This window comes from Hyaena hyaena, unplaced genomic scaffold (assembly GCF_003009895.1).
Source record: "Hyaena hyaena isolate Hyena2069 unplaced genomic scaffold, ASM300989v1 scaffold_118, whole genome shotgun sequence".
Classification (NCBI taxonomy): Eukaryota; Metazoa; Chordata; class Mammalia; order Carnivora; family Hyaenidae; genus Hyaena; species Hyaena hyaena.
The window spans coordinates 1,549,910-1,566,175 of NW_024080751.1; the positions used below are offsets into that span (position 1 = coordinate 1,549,910).

The window sequence follows — 16,266 nt, forward strand, 5'->3', positions numbered from 1 at the left end:
CTTTTCCGTACTGACAGGTCCCAAGATGCAGTGCTGATGTTTACCTTGCAACAGCTTCGGAGGGACACTTAAAAACAAGCCTCTTTAACAGTCAATATCTTCTGAAAGAGCCTGTCACCTCTGATCTTCGTACTGACCCAAAAGCACCATCTACTTAATCCTCAGTCCAGACTTGGTTTCTTAAGGGGACCCCATCCTGCAAGACCTGCCCACCGCCCTCCTCTGAGGGCCCCTGTCCCCATGGACCCCCCTGGACGCTAAGAGGCTGCAGGCTACAGCCGTGAAGAACGTGCACTCAAGCTGCGGCCCGAACCCGTGCCCGGGAGACAGGGCAACACATCGCTGGTGGCTGTGCTGCGGTCGTTTCTCACACAAGGCCAGCGCGGCAGAAACGGCTTAGACACTTTAGCATACAACATGTGTTTATTATAGAAAAAAATACAGAGAAACAAAGGAGGAACTAGAAATCACCTGTAATCTGATCAGAGGTACACACTGTTAGCAGGGCTGTCGCCGCAGCCTGTGATCTGCACAAGGTTTTCATGTACTTGAATAGTGCTGGTTCCTGGAGGAAGTCATCGCCCCCGAAGCCATTGCTCCAGTAACTGCAGGGCTCAGCCCCCTTCCCTCAGACCGCAGGGGAAGGGGCCCCGCGTCCTCCGCGTGCTTCCCCGCACGGGGCCCTGCTGTCTGTCTTCCACTATCTGGTTTGCAACCAAAGAGCTGAGGAGCCTTTATTTCCGTGGACAGCTGTGTCCCCCTGTGTCTCAGAGGTGTGCAGAGAAGGGCAGCCGTGTGGAGAGGCAGGGGCGGGGGAAGCTTCTCTAAACAGCGGGCCACACAAAGCTCGGTCCCGTCTGGGAAAACATCTCCAGGCAGAGTCCGGAGACGTTCAGGGATCTGGGGCCTCTGGTCCCGGCGGAAGGAAGGGCCCACAAGAGTCCTAAGGGAAGAGGGCACACCAACGCCAGCTCTTGGTTAGGGGCCTGGTGACCCTGCAAGAGCTAGGTGGCCCACGGCGCGTGTCCCGGGTGGCACTAGCGGTCAGAAGAGCGCAGGTTAGACGGATAAGCGCGTTTCCTAGGCGCACAGCCGCGAGGCAGATCACAGCTACGAGACCGGGAAAGACGACGTAAGTAACTGAGCTCAGCACCTCCTGTTCCTTGCATTTCAAACAAGAGTAAGTCAACAGTCTTGGGCTGTCGGTCCACCAACCTGGTGTGGCCCGTGGTCCGGGAACAGGGGCCCGGCCAGGGAGTTACGGCCGCCCCGGGCACGCTGACCAGGCTCCAGGAGACAGACGTTCACACAGCACAGTGTGCCCAGAGGGGACCGTCACAGCAGAAGTAGCCCCTTTGGCCACACCTGAAAGACCATCACTAAAAACTGGGCCCAGAGAAATATTTCAAAGCTGCTATCTTTATATTCCCCCACCTAAGGAGGAGGGAACTGGACTAGAATAGTCTCTTCAAGTCCCTTTCTGCTAATGAGAGTCCTCAACAGATGACAAAGGATGTTCCAAACGTTGACCACGAGGGACGGAGGCCGAGAATGAATGGCTGTCTTGAACCTGAAGAGTCTCCGGGCCCATACGGCTACTGCTCACTTGTTCCTCGAGGTGCTCAGGCCTTCTTCCCGGCAACGGTGACGGGGACCCTCCCCTCCCCCCACCCCCCACCCCAAATACCCATGCCCTGCAACACGCTGCTTTCCGTCAGGCACACACCATCGTCTCCCGGACTGTAGGGGGCACGCCAGTCCTTAAACAGGGAGAGCGAGACAGCCGCACTCAGGCACAGTAAGTGGTACCGAGGAGCCGCGCACTCACGATCCTTGGGACGCCTCACGCGGCACGACGCAAGACCCGGCTATAATGTGAGACGGCAAGGCTCTGCTCGCGATGCATAAATGACGGAAGAGAACAGCCCGTCTCACGTAGGATCCAAATAACAGTACTTACACTCTAGGGCGACTCTGTTCAAGACTAAAGCCCAACTGCCCTTTCTTGTTGTCGCCTGTGGCCCCGGTTGAGCCTCTCCCCACAGCTGGGAGAGGGCACGTGGGCGCCAACGCCGTGGGCCTGTCACGTCCCTCTCCTGCATGGCTTCGCTGAGCCGTCCTCGCATCCCTAAGGCCAAGGCCAGGACCCGGACCCGAGGTTCCACGCCCACACCGCCGCCGCCGCACTTCCTGCCCCGCTCACCTGTGACGGCATCAAAGAATTCCTCGTCGCCGTTCATCCTCCCGTAGCCGGGCTTCTCGCCGCCCGGTGTCGGCTTTTCTACGGAACCATCGTATAGGACCTACATCGACAGCGTGAGTAATCGTGCACCGTGGTGAGCACACAACAGGCACTGGAAATCTAGGGGAAAACATTTCGCTACACTTAGCCTTCAGAAATTTTATGGTTTAGAAACATTTAAAAAATACCCATTCACCATTCTTGAAACCAATCTCAATTATAATCAATGTAAGGAAAGAAAATGAATGGTCTAACAAATATGTGATTTCAAAAAATATGAAACATTCAGAATATAAATATCCATCAACGAATAATAGATCAACGAGTAATCATTATTTGAAGTTATTAGTATCTTTTTTTTTTTTAATGTTTTATTTATTTCTAGGAGAGAGAGAGAGAGACAGCGTGAGCAGGGGTGGGTCAGAGAGAGGGAGTCACAGACTGAAACAGGCTCCAGGCTCTGAGCTGTCAGCACAGAGCCTGATGCAGGGTCCAAACTCAGGAACCATGAGAACATGACCTGAGCCGAAGTCAGACGCTTAACCAACTGAGCCCCCCCAGGTGCCCCAAAGAGCAGCATTTTTAAAAATGGAAGAACCACAGCAAAAGATCAGGCTTATCCCAAAAGGTTTGACTTTTTATGAAACCAGCTGAGTCCATCTCACTGTGTTAGTAACAGCACCGGGGCCTCCGAGCCCTCCTGCGAGTTCTGAGGGTGTGGAGGAGCAGACGGTCCCAAGGGAGGGACATGCCTCTGTCCTCAGAGGGGAGACAGCACAGGGTCATGCCTCCGCAGCGGCCCGTCCCTGGCCCTGTCCTGAGCTACACGAGCTCCCACACCATAAGACAGACTGGCATTAAGTTCCTCCATTCTTCCTGCCTCGAAAGGCTCTCTCAGAGATGCCTTTTCTCTCCACAAGCGGAACAAGGCACCAGGGAGCTTCTGGAAGCATCTGTACAAAGCCTGGTTCACAAGTCCGGGATCTGTTGCCTGTGCACGTTAGATAAGTTGTTACTTACTTCCAAGTCCACTGGGACACGTGTCCCCTCTACAATAGGTAGCAACTTGCTCTGCCCCCTAGAAGCCACCCAAAGGACCCAAGGTCCCTGGAGAAGAAATGGCTGAATCCAGGACTGGGAACCGTCCGGGGCAGCAGGCAGCCGGGGGTCACAGCACAAGATTCAGGAAGATGCCCCCTCTGCAACGGGGGTACCGTCCAAACACTGAGATGCTGCAAGACACCGAGATACATCGGGTACAGCTGTGTCCTCACTCATGAAGATGCCAGAAGGAGACGAGGCAGCCGCCCCGGACGATGCCAGCGTGCCGGGTCGTCCTGGAGCAGGGGCCATGCCACCCTCCGCTGTGCCCCTCCAATGTGGGGGCCCGTGCTGAGGCAGCGAGTACAGCCAACGCGCTCTGGAAACTAGCCAGCAACAGGGGGTGCCAAGCCGCCCTCCTGCCCCCTCTCTGCACGGCCTCCGTGCTGCTGGGGGGCCGGGTACCCGAGGCAGGTACCACTTTGAGCAGTTTCCAGTGGATCCATGGGGTGGGATGAGGGTGTGTGAGAGCCAGAGGGGGCGGGAGTCCTGACCCATCCGTGCAGGGACCCCCGGCCACGAGGCTGCAGTGAACACTCACTCCCCGCCTCTCCTGGGGGTGGGGGGCACCAGCCCAGGACACACCACCACTCCCCTGGTCTCCCACAAAATGCCTCCCTCGTTGAGAAGCATCTCGTCCAGCTCTCAGCTCTCTCTGAGGTGTGCCCTCTGACCGCCGTCCGTGCGTCCAAGACCCCGGCTCAAAACCCAGAATGTTCCTCCACCACTTGTCCAAATACCTGCGCTCAAGTCTCACAAATACATCTGTACGACTTTCTCAGAAAACCAGATCTACTCGCCTAGGACTAAGTGACCGGCTAAGGGACCTCTCCAGGGCCGACTCAAGAGCAGAAGTGTGAGTTCTCTCTCTTCTCTATAAACAAGAGGCAAGGCAGCCCGGAGGTGACCTTCACAAGGAAAGACGGGGACTCGAGTAAACAAAACTCGAGATCTACTTTTGCGGTTAAACTACCAATTCTGAATTTAGATTGTTCAAAATAATATAAACTCTTGAACAATTTTAAAATGCAAGCATCAACCAGACAGAAGGTGACGAAGGAAACAGAGGACCCAACCCAGTAAGCGGGGCGGATCTAAGACACGCGTGGAACGCGCCCCCCGCCCCAACAGTGGCAACGGGATGCGGGGTCCCCAGCGGGACACGCGGTCTGCAGCAGAGACCGGATGTCAGGCCATAGGTCACCTCACCGCAAATTTACCAAACGATCTCCCGCAAATCATCTCCTCAGCCCGCAAGGCAACGAGATGGACCCACGGCAAGGACGGCTGCAGCACGGGACCGATGAGGCTCGCACACAGACAGGGCGTCAGAGAAGGGCCGCACGGGAGAGGAGAAAGCACGTACTTAGAAACAAATGAAAATGAAGATGCAATATACCCACACGTAGGAGACACAGTGAAAGCAAGTACTGAGGGAAAGTTAGAGCTGCCAACACTGGCATCGAAAACTAAGAAAATTCTCAAGCCCACGACCTACCTTTACAAGCTGAAGAAAAAGAACAAATACCAACAGTAGCAGGAAGAAGAAAGAAGAACAGAAATACAGAAAATCAATGAAACTAAAAGTTGGTTCCCTGGTAAGAACAACAAAATTATCCCCTTCAGCTATGTAAACCAAGAAAAAAGGGAGAATACTTAAATAAAATTGGACATTCTTACTGATTTGACATAAATAAAAAGGGCTTGTAAGAGAGTGCTCTGAGCAATGAATGACATGCCAACCACCGGAATACCCTAGATTGAAATGGACAGGTTCCCAGAAACACGAGACTCACCAAGACTAACTCACAAAGAAACAGAAAATCTAGGACTAGTAAGGAGATTGAATCAATGACCAAACATCTCACAGCAGGGGCGCCTGGGCGGCTCAGTCAGTCGCGCGTCTCACTCTTGACTTTGGCTCAGGTTATGATCTGGATCGTGAGCTCAAGCCCCATCAGACTCCTCACAGACAGCACGGAGCCTGCTCAGTATTTTCTCTCTCTGGCCCTCCCCCTGCTCACATTCTCTCTCTCCCTCTCTCTCATAATAAATAAATAAGCTTTATTTTTTAAAAAACTCACAGCAAAGAAAAGCCCTAGGTCTGATGGCTTCACCAGTGTATTCTATCAAACATTTAAGGAAGAACTAAGACCAATTCTTCTCAAACTTTTCCAAAAAGTTGAAGAGGAGGGAACATTTTCTAACTCAATCTATGAGGTCAGCATGACCCTGAACCAAGGCCAAAGACACTACAGTAGGAGAAAACTACACCCCAGTATCCATTATGAGCACAGAGGCAAAGTCCTCAACAAAATAACAGTAAGATAAACATGTTAAAACACATTCAGCAACTTTAAATTAAAAGGACTAGGGGCGCCTGGGTGGCTCAGTCGGTTAGGCGTCAGACTTTGGCTCAGGTCATCATCTCACGGTTCGTGGGTTGTGGGTTTGAGCCCCACGTCGGGCTCTGTGCTGACAGCTAGCTCAGAGCCTGGAGCCTGCTTCCGATTCTGTGTGTCTCCCTCTCTGACCCTCCCCTGCTCACATTGTCTCTCTCTCAGGAATAAATAAAATATAACAGAAAAATCCTAGTGTAAAAAAAAAAAGGACTATAAACAACGACCAGATGGAACTTCTTCCTGGAGTGCAAGGATGGTTCAACATATGAAAACTGACTAATATGTCACATCAACGGAATCATGGGGAAAACACATGAGCATCTCTGCTGATGAATAAAAATCATTTGACAAAATTCAACACATTTTCATAATAAAAACTCTAACAAGCTGGCAACGGAAGGACACCACCACCACCTAGGAAGAGCCAAATATGAAAACCAACAGCAAATACAGTCAATGGTGAAAGACCGAAAGCCTTTCCTCAAAGATCAGGAGTGAGGCAAGGATGGCAGGTCTTCAAAAAATTAAAAATAGGATTTACCATATGACCACAACAGTTCAAGGCAAGGCTCACGTGGCCCCGGCTCTTAAGGTCAAGGCCAAACGCTTCTAGAAACAGATGTGCATCCGCGGTGCAGAGAACACGGTGAGAGTCAGGCTAGCGAGGGGGCAAACCAAAGCCTCTGCCTGGCCCCTACGGGTGAGACCCGACAGTCACACTGAAAGTTGTCAGAGGGCACGGGCTGCTCCCCAGGGCCCCAGGGCAGGAAACACCATCACTTCTGAGCACGGAAGCCCCACGGGTCAGCACACACTGGACATGTTAGCCGGGAGTGGGAAGTAAAGAACAGGATGGCGGAGATGGCAGACAGATCAGGAAAAGGGAAGCCAAGGCTGCCTGGTGCCCCTAACGCACAGCAAGGACGCCATTGACAGAGAGGCTCTGGGCTCTCCATCAGGCGGCTCCACAGGGGGGCCCGGAGCCACCTGTCCTGTGCCCCTGGAGACCTCGTCCCTCCCACAGCAATGTCACCATGGGGGGGACACCGCCCTTGGGCTCACTCATGGTTTTGTCTTTCAGTGTCCGCTTTGCGCACAAAGCCCACCTGTCACCCTGATGCCTGAAGATCCTTGCCCTGCGGGTGCCCGCTATGCCCCGGTTCCGTTTCCTTCCTTTGTAAGACCTCAAAAGTGAATGCCAGCACACGCACCATCTGCACCGGCTCCGGCCAGGCTGCAAACGCACCGTGTGCTCCACCCGGTGCAGGAGCCGCTGAGCCCCCACAACGGGGCTGATGTGGGAGACAGGGAGCGCTCACTTCTACGTAATGCTGATTCACTGATTCCGTCCGTGTGAGCATCCGGCCTGGACACAGCGCTCCAGGGCCTCACAGGGCTGAGACCACGGGGGGCTCTCCCGCTGCCCACCCGGCCTCCCTGGAAGCTCCCAGGATCCCGCCACACAGAAGGGGGCGGTCGGCAGAGTGGGCAGGCGCCGCAGCACCGGGCCGGTGGGAGCAGCAGGAGCCTTCCCAGGACGCAGCCACTGGGTGCGACACAGTACGGACATCAGGCCACGCCCGCTGTTTACTCTCCTTTCCAAGACCACCCTGCGCTGCTCAACCTGCACCCACAGACACCTGCCTTCGGCCGCGCGCTGAGGGACCATCCAGCCCTCCCGTTCTCACGGCCACACAAGCTGGGTGCTCGACCACCTGCTCTGTGCACACACGGCCTCTCTGCCTCCCTCCCAGAGCGCGCCGCGCACTCGGGCCTCGGGGACCACGGGCAGGGGCGGGGACCGACCGTCTGGGCGCTGCGCCCTCCCACCCGTGCAGGACGAGGTTCCACCCGGTTCTACGGGACGCTCGGTTAGCGTGCCGTGTCCAGGGCACAGCAGGAGAGCTGCGTGTTCCTGGTCTGTGTGACTTTCTCGCAAAAGCCAGCTGCCTGACCCTCTACAGCACTGACAGCTTCTCCCCGAAGGGCAGATGCCGGCCTTGCCACCAGACTGGCGCCGAGCAGCAGCGCTACCTTCAGAGGCCACCACGTTACGTCCGGACCGGCCAGGCCGGTTTACCAGCCAGCGTACAAAGACGGGCGGGTTCGGTTAGGAGTCCACACAAGACACAGAAAGCCTCTGGGCTTGAGGAAGGTACGTGAAACTCTCACACTGTGTAAACAAACATGCCTGTGTCAATCGCAGACTGTTTACCTTTCTCCAGGCCAACAGGGTGGCCTTGAAAGGCAAGCAGAGGGTGAAGCAGCCTGGCCCTGAGAGGCAGCAGTGGGGAGCCGCCCTTCCTGCAGGGACTGCGCCCCACCACCCAGGGCCGCCTTCCTCTAGCTCCCTGTGCCCCCCCCAGGTCCCTGCCCCCAATAGCTCCCTGCGCCCCCCCAGGTCCCTGCCCCCTCTAGCTCCCTGCACCCCCCCAGGTCCCTGCCCCCTCTAGTTCCCTACCCCCCCCCAGGTCCCTGCCCCCCATAGCTCTCTGCGCCCCCCAGGTCCCTGCCCCCTCTAGTTCCCTACCCCCCCCCAGGTCCCTGGAGCTAGAGCACGACCTCTAGCTCCCCGCCTCCACTGAACCAAACTCAACAACAAGCGCCAGGAACACACAAGCGCCATCACACACTTCGAGGAACAGGAGCTTAGAATCCAGCACCAAGCGTTTGCAAACATACACAGGACGAAAGCAAGCTCTTTCACACACACACGTTTGTTTTCATCGACCTCGTCCTTCTGAGCAGCCACCATGCCAGAGGACACTGTGCAGGGTCGGCCCCGTGCTGCCTGGTGGCCTTCGATGAGAACCAAGTGCCTGGACTGGCAAGAAGCGAGTGCAGCAGCTGTGACGCTGGGTGCGGTGCGGGAGCAGGGAAAGGGGTGCCCCCGGCGGTCTCAGGACGCCCCACTCCCGCAGAGCCCGCCACGGCCTCCGGCATCCACGCAGCCCGGCAGGTGTGGCAGATGCATCTCCATCACGGCCCCGAGTCCAGCTTGCCATGCGTGCTCTTCTGCCCGCTGCCCCTTCCTGTCCCCTGTCCTTCCCGGTCACCTGCAGGCACGACCTGCTCACTGCGCTGGCACCAGGCCTGCCCAGGGGGCTCCCGATGACACTTCCTGAGCACTGATGGGGGGAGGGGCGGTGTCAGGGATGCATTTGTAACCAACCTCCCAAGTACAAGAGAAATACAAAGGGGAAAATTGCAAAACTCTGTTTGTGTTCATTTTTTTTCTTCAGGAAGGTGGCTTGGTGCTCCACTAAGTTCTCGAAAGGGCTCTTGGTCCACAGCTGGGCTATGACCCCACAATGGGCCCCAAGTGCCAGCAAGCACACCAGGCACATGAGGACCATGGGAGCAGCCCACACACCCACCCCTGGAAGCCCAGATTCAGCAGCTCAGGCGCTGGGCCGTGAACCTGCACTTCTTACAAAATGCCCGGGCTTTTCCGATGAGAAGCCAGGTTCCGAGCGCATCTGATGCTAAGAGAAGAGCTTTCCGCCCTGCCAGGCCTCGGCATTCAGCCCAAAGCACAGCTGGTGCAGACAGGCTACAGCAGCACGGAGGGGGCCAGCTCCCCGCACGGGGACCCCCCACCCTCCTCCCTCCGTGGGGCCTGCCCTGCTCTCCCCCTGGTCAAGGACTCGGTCCGAACATACAGAGTTGGGTACAGCATGGCTCTGGCCCTCTTCTCCCGTGTCCAATGTCTGACAATGTGACATCTGTCACCACTGTCCTCCTTCCTGGTGCTTCTCTACACACCAAAGGGTTCCGGATTGGACATCAAACCAGACAGTCACCCTGCTTTTAAGGCAAAAGCGAAGTCACTTTCCGGCCTGGCCCGGCGGCTCATGGTTTCAGACGGCAGCTCGTCTTTTCTCGCGATCAGCCTTTCAGTAAACTCACAGCCATCCCTGCCCGGTGGTGGCCATGGCTCTTTCCAGAATCTGGATTCTGTTCAGCTTCCCTACAGACCCTCCTCGTGTATGTCACGCTCTCTCCCAAGAACCTCTGCACCAGCCTGGAACAGGATTTTCTGTGGGCACCTTTTAAAGGCCAGTGGGCCCCCACCCCCACCCGGGGGCCGCCCAGACGGTTCCCACCGCAGACAGGCCTCAACCCTGGGGACAGCCCCAGCACCCAGCACCCAGGGACTGGGGTTTCTTGAACAGACTCCCAGGCACGGTGGGACAAGGCCCAGAAGAGCACCACGCACCCCCCACGCCCCGGGGGCCATCAGGCCCCGCCAGCCCAGCCGGGACTGACCCCGAAGTCTGTGCCTCCAGGCAGCGCCCGCAGACAGCGCCAGCACGTCGCAGACATCTGCTTCTTCAACACAATCCTTTTTATTTTTTTACAGTCCTCTCTACCCCTAACATGGGGCTCCAACTTACAACCTGAGATGAAGAGTCGCGCGCTCTCCCGCCCGAGCCAGCCGGCGCCCCAAGGCAGCCCTCGGTAAAGCCTCACTTACTTCCGCTATTTGGCTCAACACAAAAGTCATGGCATTTGCATAACCGGAAGGTCCGGGTGAAAGATCGGTGGTTTGAAATTCTGCCAAATGACCCCAAGTTCGGAAGTTTGGAAAGAAGAGGAAGAAATGCCACAAGGGTCGCAGGCCAGGCCACGCGGCCATTAACCACACGCTCCCGCGGGAGAGCCGCACATCTGGGCCGTCCTCCTCGCTGCGTCCCGCGTCTGGGCTCGACCCCAACCCGGGCGGGACGCGGCTGCCACGCCAAGCGCTCTGAGAAAAAGAATCGATGGCAGAGACACAGGACAATCACGGCACACGGACAGAGCGCTTAAAGTACCCGAGTACAATCTAAGACACTAATTCTGAGGACATAAATACTTTTTATTAGTCAGTCAAGTGCACACAGTAACTTCCTTTCGGTCTCACGGCGCTACGACTCCACCATCAAGTGCAGCAGCGTCAGAGGGAAGCCACACACGTGACAGCACGCGCTCAGCCCCGAGTCAGGAGTCAGCGTCCCCCGGAGCCCGCGCTGGCTGTCCCTGCGCCCGGGGCCCTGGGCTGAGGTACAGGGGTTCTTGCTGGCCCACGGCTGTCTCCGGAAGCACCGGACACCCGCGCTTGAACAGTTGTATTCCTGTAACTCATTTCGACAGAGGGCACAGCCGCCTCCCAAGGATGTCCGTGGCTTCGCTTCGAAACCGCCCTGCGCGTCTACGTGTCACGGCCGACTTGCGCGCTCCCTGGCCGGGACCGGCTCCGTTTTGTGCGCAGGCGCGCCTCCCAGGGACCTGGTCCACAGCCACAGACCCTGGACGCAAGAGAGACGGAACTGGTCCCGGGGCCGCGGCCAGAGCCCGAGGCCCCAGCGCCTACAGGACGATTCTTCATCTCTGGAGGGACCGTCCTCCTGGCTGTCACTCAAACAGCAAGCCCTACAGGCCTCCACCTGCCACAGCCAAACTCCCAGGACAAGACGGGCCCTTGGCTTTTCCCAGAAACGCGAAAGAGTCATCTGTAAGAGACAACTAGCCCCGTCTGCAGACAGGACAGAGCATGAAAGGTCTGAGAACTTCCCCACTGAACAAACCAATGTCCCTTTTGGAATTAGCTGAACGTAACAACATTTCAAAAGTCGAGCGAGCTTTAAGCACGCGTCCAAGCCTGGTTTGCAAGCATTTCCTGGAGGGCACGGCTAAGGGGCACGCGGGTGAAAGTCAAGTGGCACTTTTTAAACATTAAAAAAACACCATTCATCAAAACGCTACACAAAACAGAGACCAAGCCCCCTAAACACGATGGAGACCAGCCAGGCCCTGGGCATGTTTTGCGCTCATGCAGCGGGTCTGTTCAGAACTGAATTCAGAGCCACAGCCTCAGACCGGCGTGTACCTCCACCACAGCCCTGCTCCTGCGATCCAGCCCTCCCCACAGCAAACATTGACTGTCTTGCTGCCAGCCCAGCAACTGGGCGGCAGGTGGAATATTTCAGGAAAAGCTGGGCTAGCCAGATGGAGAATTACTTTATTTTAGAAGAAATAAAATGGTTTTATAAACACTCATGCTGACAAAAAATGAAAATCTATCAGGTACATATGCCATAAGAAATACAATTCTGGCACACTGTAATGCAGCACACGTAGAATGTTCCAGGAGAAAACGTTAAGGGGCTATTGTAAACAATAATTTGGGGTTTTAAAAGGCCATACGGGGAGGGATTTCAGAGTGTAAGCTCTGAGGCCAGCCTACTTGGGCTCAAATCCCTGCTCTATCATCTGCTATCGTGTGACTCAGAGTAAGTAAGCTACCTAAGCTGTCTGTTCCTTGGTTTACTCGGGGACACAGTAAGGATGTCAACCACACGAGGAACGTGAACGTAATGAACGTAATGTGCTCGCTGCAGTCCTAGAAACACAACTGTTACACGGTACCACCACCAGAGTGGAATTAGGAGCTGTTATTACCATTAAGGGCATGTGACACAAACAGGAAAAGCAAGTCTACCAAGGAGAGGCAGTCCATGCACGGTCATGTTGTCAGTGACAACACCATGCCAGGCACCGTGCTGGACAAGGAGGAAGTGGAGCCGACAGGTTCCTGTTCTCAACAAGAGGAAAGGAAACTGATCATCTGGAGCACCTACTATGTGCCGGGGACTTCGGGGGTGACGGGGTCATCTGCTCCTCAGCCCTGCACGTAAAGACATGTCACAGAGGAAGGAGCTGAGGCGAGGGGAGACGGGAAAACCCGGCCCAGCAGTCAGTCAGGAAGGGCCTTCCACTTTGCTGCCCTGCAAGGAGCCAGGAGGACACCCCGTCCTGCACCAGCCCCCAGGGCTGTGTCCTGCCAAAATCCCCAGTGGGCTGGAGGGGTCAGGCAGCCAGCAGCTGGGCGGGCAGCGGGCAGGCCGGAAACGAACGAAGCCAGTGAGGACAGGTCTCCAGATGTGCCCGGCAGTCCCAGAAAAGGGGCAAACGCTGCAGCTGCAGCTGGCTCAGGTGGGCAAGTGATCCCGGACTGACATTGAGGATACAGACCCGGGCGGTGACCCTCACTCTCAGGAGCACCGGGAACACGGGGCCAGCACCTGGCCTCCCCTCCCGCACACGCGGGGGGCCTGAACGGAGACCGCCCCGGACCCCGTTCTGCGAGGGTGCGCTCAGTAAGTCCGAAGGCTTGCGTGGGAGCGGAGAAAGAGGAAACACGTCCGACCTGTGTGACACCGGAGTCCGGTCTGGAGCGCCCCGCGGCACGACGGGCACCGACGGCGGACACTCGGTCTGCGAGACAGGCGCAGGCGCACCAGCCCTCCACAGGTGGTCGCGGGGCGGCGGGGGCGCCGGCGGGGGCGCCGCCCCTCCGCGTGGCCCGCGTGTGCGCCCCCGGCCCGGAGCCCACCCCGCCCCGGCCCGCCGCCCCGAGGGGCCGGTAGGCGAGTCCAGGCCTCCCAGCCCACCCGGCTCCGGCGCCGCAGTTGCCCAACGACGCGGAGCCTCCGCAGCCCCCCGCCGGCCGCCGCCAACTTTTCTTCCCAAGTTTCCCCGGGGCCGCAGGGCCGGCGGGCGGGCGCGCGGCGGGGGTCGGGCCGGGAGAGGGCCGGGTCCAGGCCTGGCCGGCGGGTCGGTGAATACCGGGCTCCCGCTCCCCGCCAACACCCCGCCCAGCCCGGCCTCCCGCCCGCCAGACACCGGCCCGACCCCCCCGGCGACGCGGGGCCGGAGTTCCGGCCGCTCACCTGGACCGCGGTCCCTCCGGCGCCGGCCGAGCCTCGCCGCCCACCCCGCCCCCGCCTCACAGGCCCGCGACCCGCTGACACCGAGGCGGAAGTGCGGCCGGCCGCCGGGCAGACTGACAGCCGGCGTTCCCCACTCGCCGAGCCCGACGCCGGAGCGTCAGCGGCCTCCCGCCCAATCAGAGCCCGGCCCGAGGGCCGCGCCGGGAGGCGGGACTATGCTAATCGTTTTGCGGGAGCAGCAACCCCCGTTGCCCCTCGGGAGTCCCGCCCATGCGGAGGAGTGACGCCAAGGACAGCCAGTCACAGCAGGCAGAGGCGGGGTTATGCAGATATTGACCCTAAGTGGGTGGGAGAGAGGGAGGAAGGGGCGTGGCTGGACGGGTTGCGTTTACAAACAGCGAGTCAGGTGGCGGGGGCGCTGGGCGGGTTGGTGTCTGCGCCCGCGGTGCCCGACCCCCAGCGGACGGGCGGCGGCGGGAGTCCTCTCAACGCTGTCTTCCTCAGTTCAAGCGTGTTGCGGGCTCCGCACTGTCCACCCTCCTTGTCGTACCATTCGTCGTTCACCGGAACCCGGCGCCACTGTACCCTCTGGCCGTATCCCCGACAGTTCATTCCCCTGTTTAAAACCCCCTGATCTGTAGTGGCTCCGTGAATGAGCCCAGAAGCTCTGGAGTTAGACCCCGAGCTTGCATCCTTATCAGCTGTGTGGCCTTGGGCAAGTTAACTAACCTCTCTGAGCCTCTGAGCTCCCAGATTTTCCTTTGCAAACCAGATTTCTCCCACCCCATCCCATTTGAATCAAAGGTCTGGTTGTGGGTAGGTGGAGTAACAGGAACCAAGCTGGTTGCTCAGAGTCACAGCGATTGGTTCAGGGGGGAGCAAGTGACCCTGTCCTGGCCAATGAGGGTCCGCCCTGGGACTTCTGCTGGGGGGGGGGGGGCAGTCCAAGAGCTCAGGCCAGAGGGAAGGCTGTGGCCAAATGACTCTCCCATCTGCCCACAGACCTCTCCAGACCCGGGCTGGTTGAGAGGAAGACACTGTCTGGAGCTCCTTACTGCCGGGCGCCTTGCCACGGTGAGGGATGCGGTGCCCGGGAATGGGGCCCAGAGGGAAGCCAGAGCAGACATCCTGGGTCAGCTGGGACAGCTACACCCTAAGCCGGCTCCATCCTAGACTTCCCAGTTACAGGAGCTGCCGTATTGTCTTTGCTGCTGAAGCCAGTTTGAGTACAAAGGAGTCCTGGGTCCTGCACCCCCAACAGCACTGACAGAACCGTCGTGACCATATGGCACATGGAGAGGGTCCCGCTCACGGCTGCCTCTTCCACAAAGCTGGACACCCCCCACCTCAACCGTGCCCACCAGGCCTCCTGTCCCCCGACACTGGCCTCTGCACTGCCTCCAGAATGTGATTCCCCATTTCTAGCAAGGGGGAGGGACTGACAGGTCACCCCCAGCAAGACTAAGGGTGCCCTGAGGGCAGGGGCTGGCCTTGACTGTGTGGATGGCGTGGATGGTGTCTCTGATAGGGGTGGGGCCCCAAAAGCCCGTCATCCCCCATCCTAGAGGCTGGCCTGGCTCACTGGTGGGACGTGCTGGGACTGAAAAGGAGCTCTCCCAACCTCTGCGGTAGAGAGAAACCAGGAGGGGGTGGGGCCAAGCCTCGGAAACAAAGGCGTTGCCATGGTTACCTCTGAAGAAACCGACCCCAGCAGGCGAGGGAGGTGTGTGCAGGCCCCCAAGCCAGGACAAGGACAAGGCCTGTTGCCATGGAGATGCTCCAAAGCTTCCCTTGTGGGCCTGGCCAAAGTCCAGTGCAGGGTCCCGCAACCACCACCCCTCACCCTGACAGGGCTCCAGGATTCTGACCTAGTGCAAAGGACATGCCCCGAGGGATTCAACCTGCCGGCCCACCCCCGGGCCATGACCTCTGGGGTGAGTGCAGTATCGGAGAGCTAGGGCCAGAGGAGAGGCTGGAGCGGACAGGGTCCCGTCTGCCCGCCGACCACACCAGGGCTCAGCTTGACACCTCTGCCTTGGCCTTGGAGTGGGGTACGGCCTGACACCAGTTGGGCCCTGCAATGGAATATCAGTTTACCCCCTTTTTTTTTAAAAATATTTTTATTTATTTCTAGGAGAGAGAGAGAGACAGCGTGAGCAGGGGAGGGTCAGAGAGAAAGGGAGACACAGACTGAAACAGGCTCCAGGCTCTGAGCTGGCAGTCAGCACAGAGCCCGACGCGGGGCTCGAACCCACGAACCGCGAGATCATGACCCAAGCGAAAGTCGGACGCTTAACCGACTAAGCCACCCAGGCGCCCCTGTTTACCCCCTTTTAACAGATGCAATAAACTGAGTTCCAAAGACCAGGTGCTGGTCCTCCCTGCCCCACAGCCAGCACTGGGCGGGAGTCCCCTCTCGGCTGATGGCTGGGAGGACGGTACCTGGGACCAACCCGGGAGCATTCTTCCTGATCTGCACTGGTCCAGAGGCAGCTGCAGAGGCAAAATTCTCCGAGAATGGGACGGAAGACGGGAGCGGAAAAGGAGACAGAGGGTCTGGGCCCACACGGTGATGACGGCGGCGGTGCTAGCCGACGTCATCCACCGCCCAGTGGAGGACATGTCTCGTCCCTTTCATGCCTGCAGCAGCCAATCGGATAGATATTTGTGTCGTTCTCACTGTGCAGATGAGCAGACTGAGCCCGTGCTGAGGAAGCGGCCCAGGCCCAGAGCGGCCCCGCAGACCCGCGGCCAGGCGTGGCCCAGGAGCCGGTCAGAAAGCCCGAGCCCCGCCCAGACCTCTCCG

At 58.2% G+C, this 16,266-nt stretch overlaps 1 protein-coding gene across 4 annotated transcripts in view; it reads right to left on the reverse strand.

Annotated features, from left to right (window-relative positions):
• Window positions 1–13,551, reverse strand: part of OSBPL2 (oxysterol binding protein like 2) — a 35,029-nt gene extending 21,478 nt beyond the window's left edge. The window contains exons 1-3 of one of the 4 annotated variants that reach the window (XM_039236962.1): window positions 13,461–13,551; window positions 2,204–2,362; window positions 472–943 (exon numbers count right to left, since the gene is read on the reverse strand). In XM_039236962.1, coding sequence (XP_039092893.1) covers window positions 472–544 — 73 coding nt within the window. In that variant the 5' untranslated portion in view covers window positions 545–943; window positions 2,204–2,362; window positions 13,461–13,551. Of the gene's footprint in view, window positions 1–471; window positions 1,111–1,215; window positions 1,631–2,203; window positions 2,363–13,460 lie in introns of those variants that run through there. The other 3 variants (XM_039236959.1, XM_039236963.1, XM_039236960.1) reach the window with 3 other exon arrangements.
• Window positions 13,552–16,266: the final 2,715 nt, after the last annotated feature.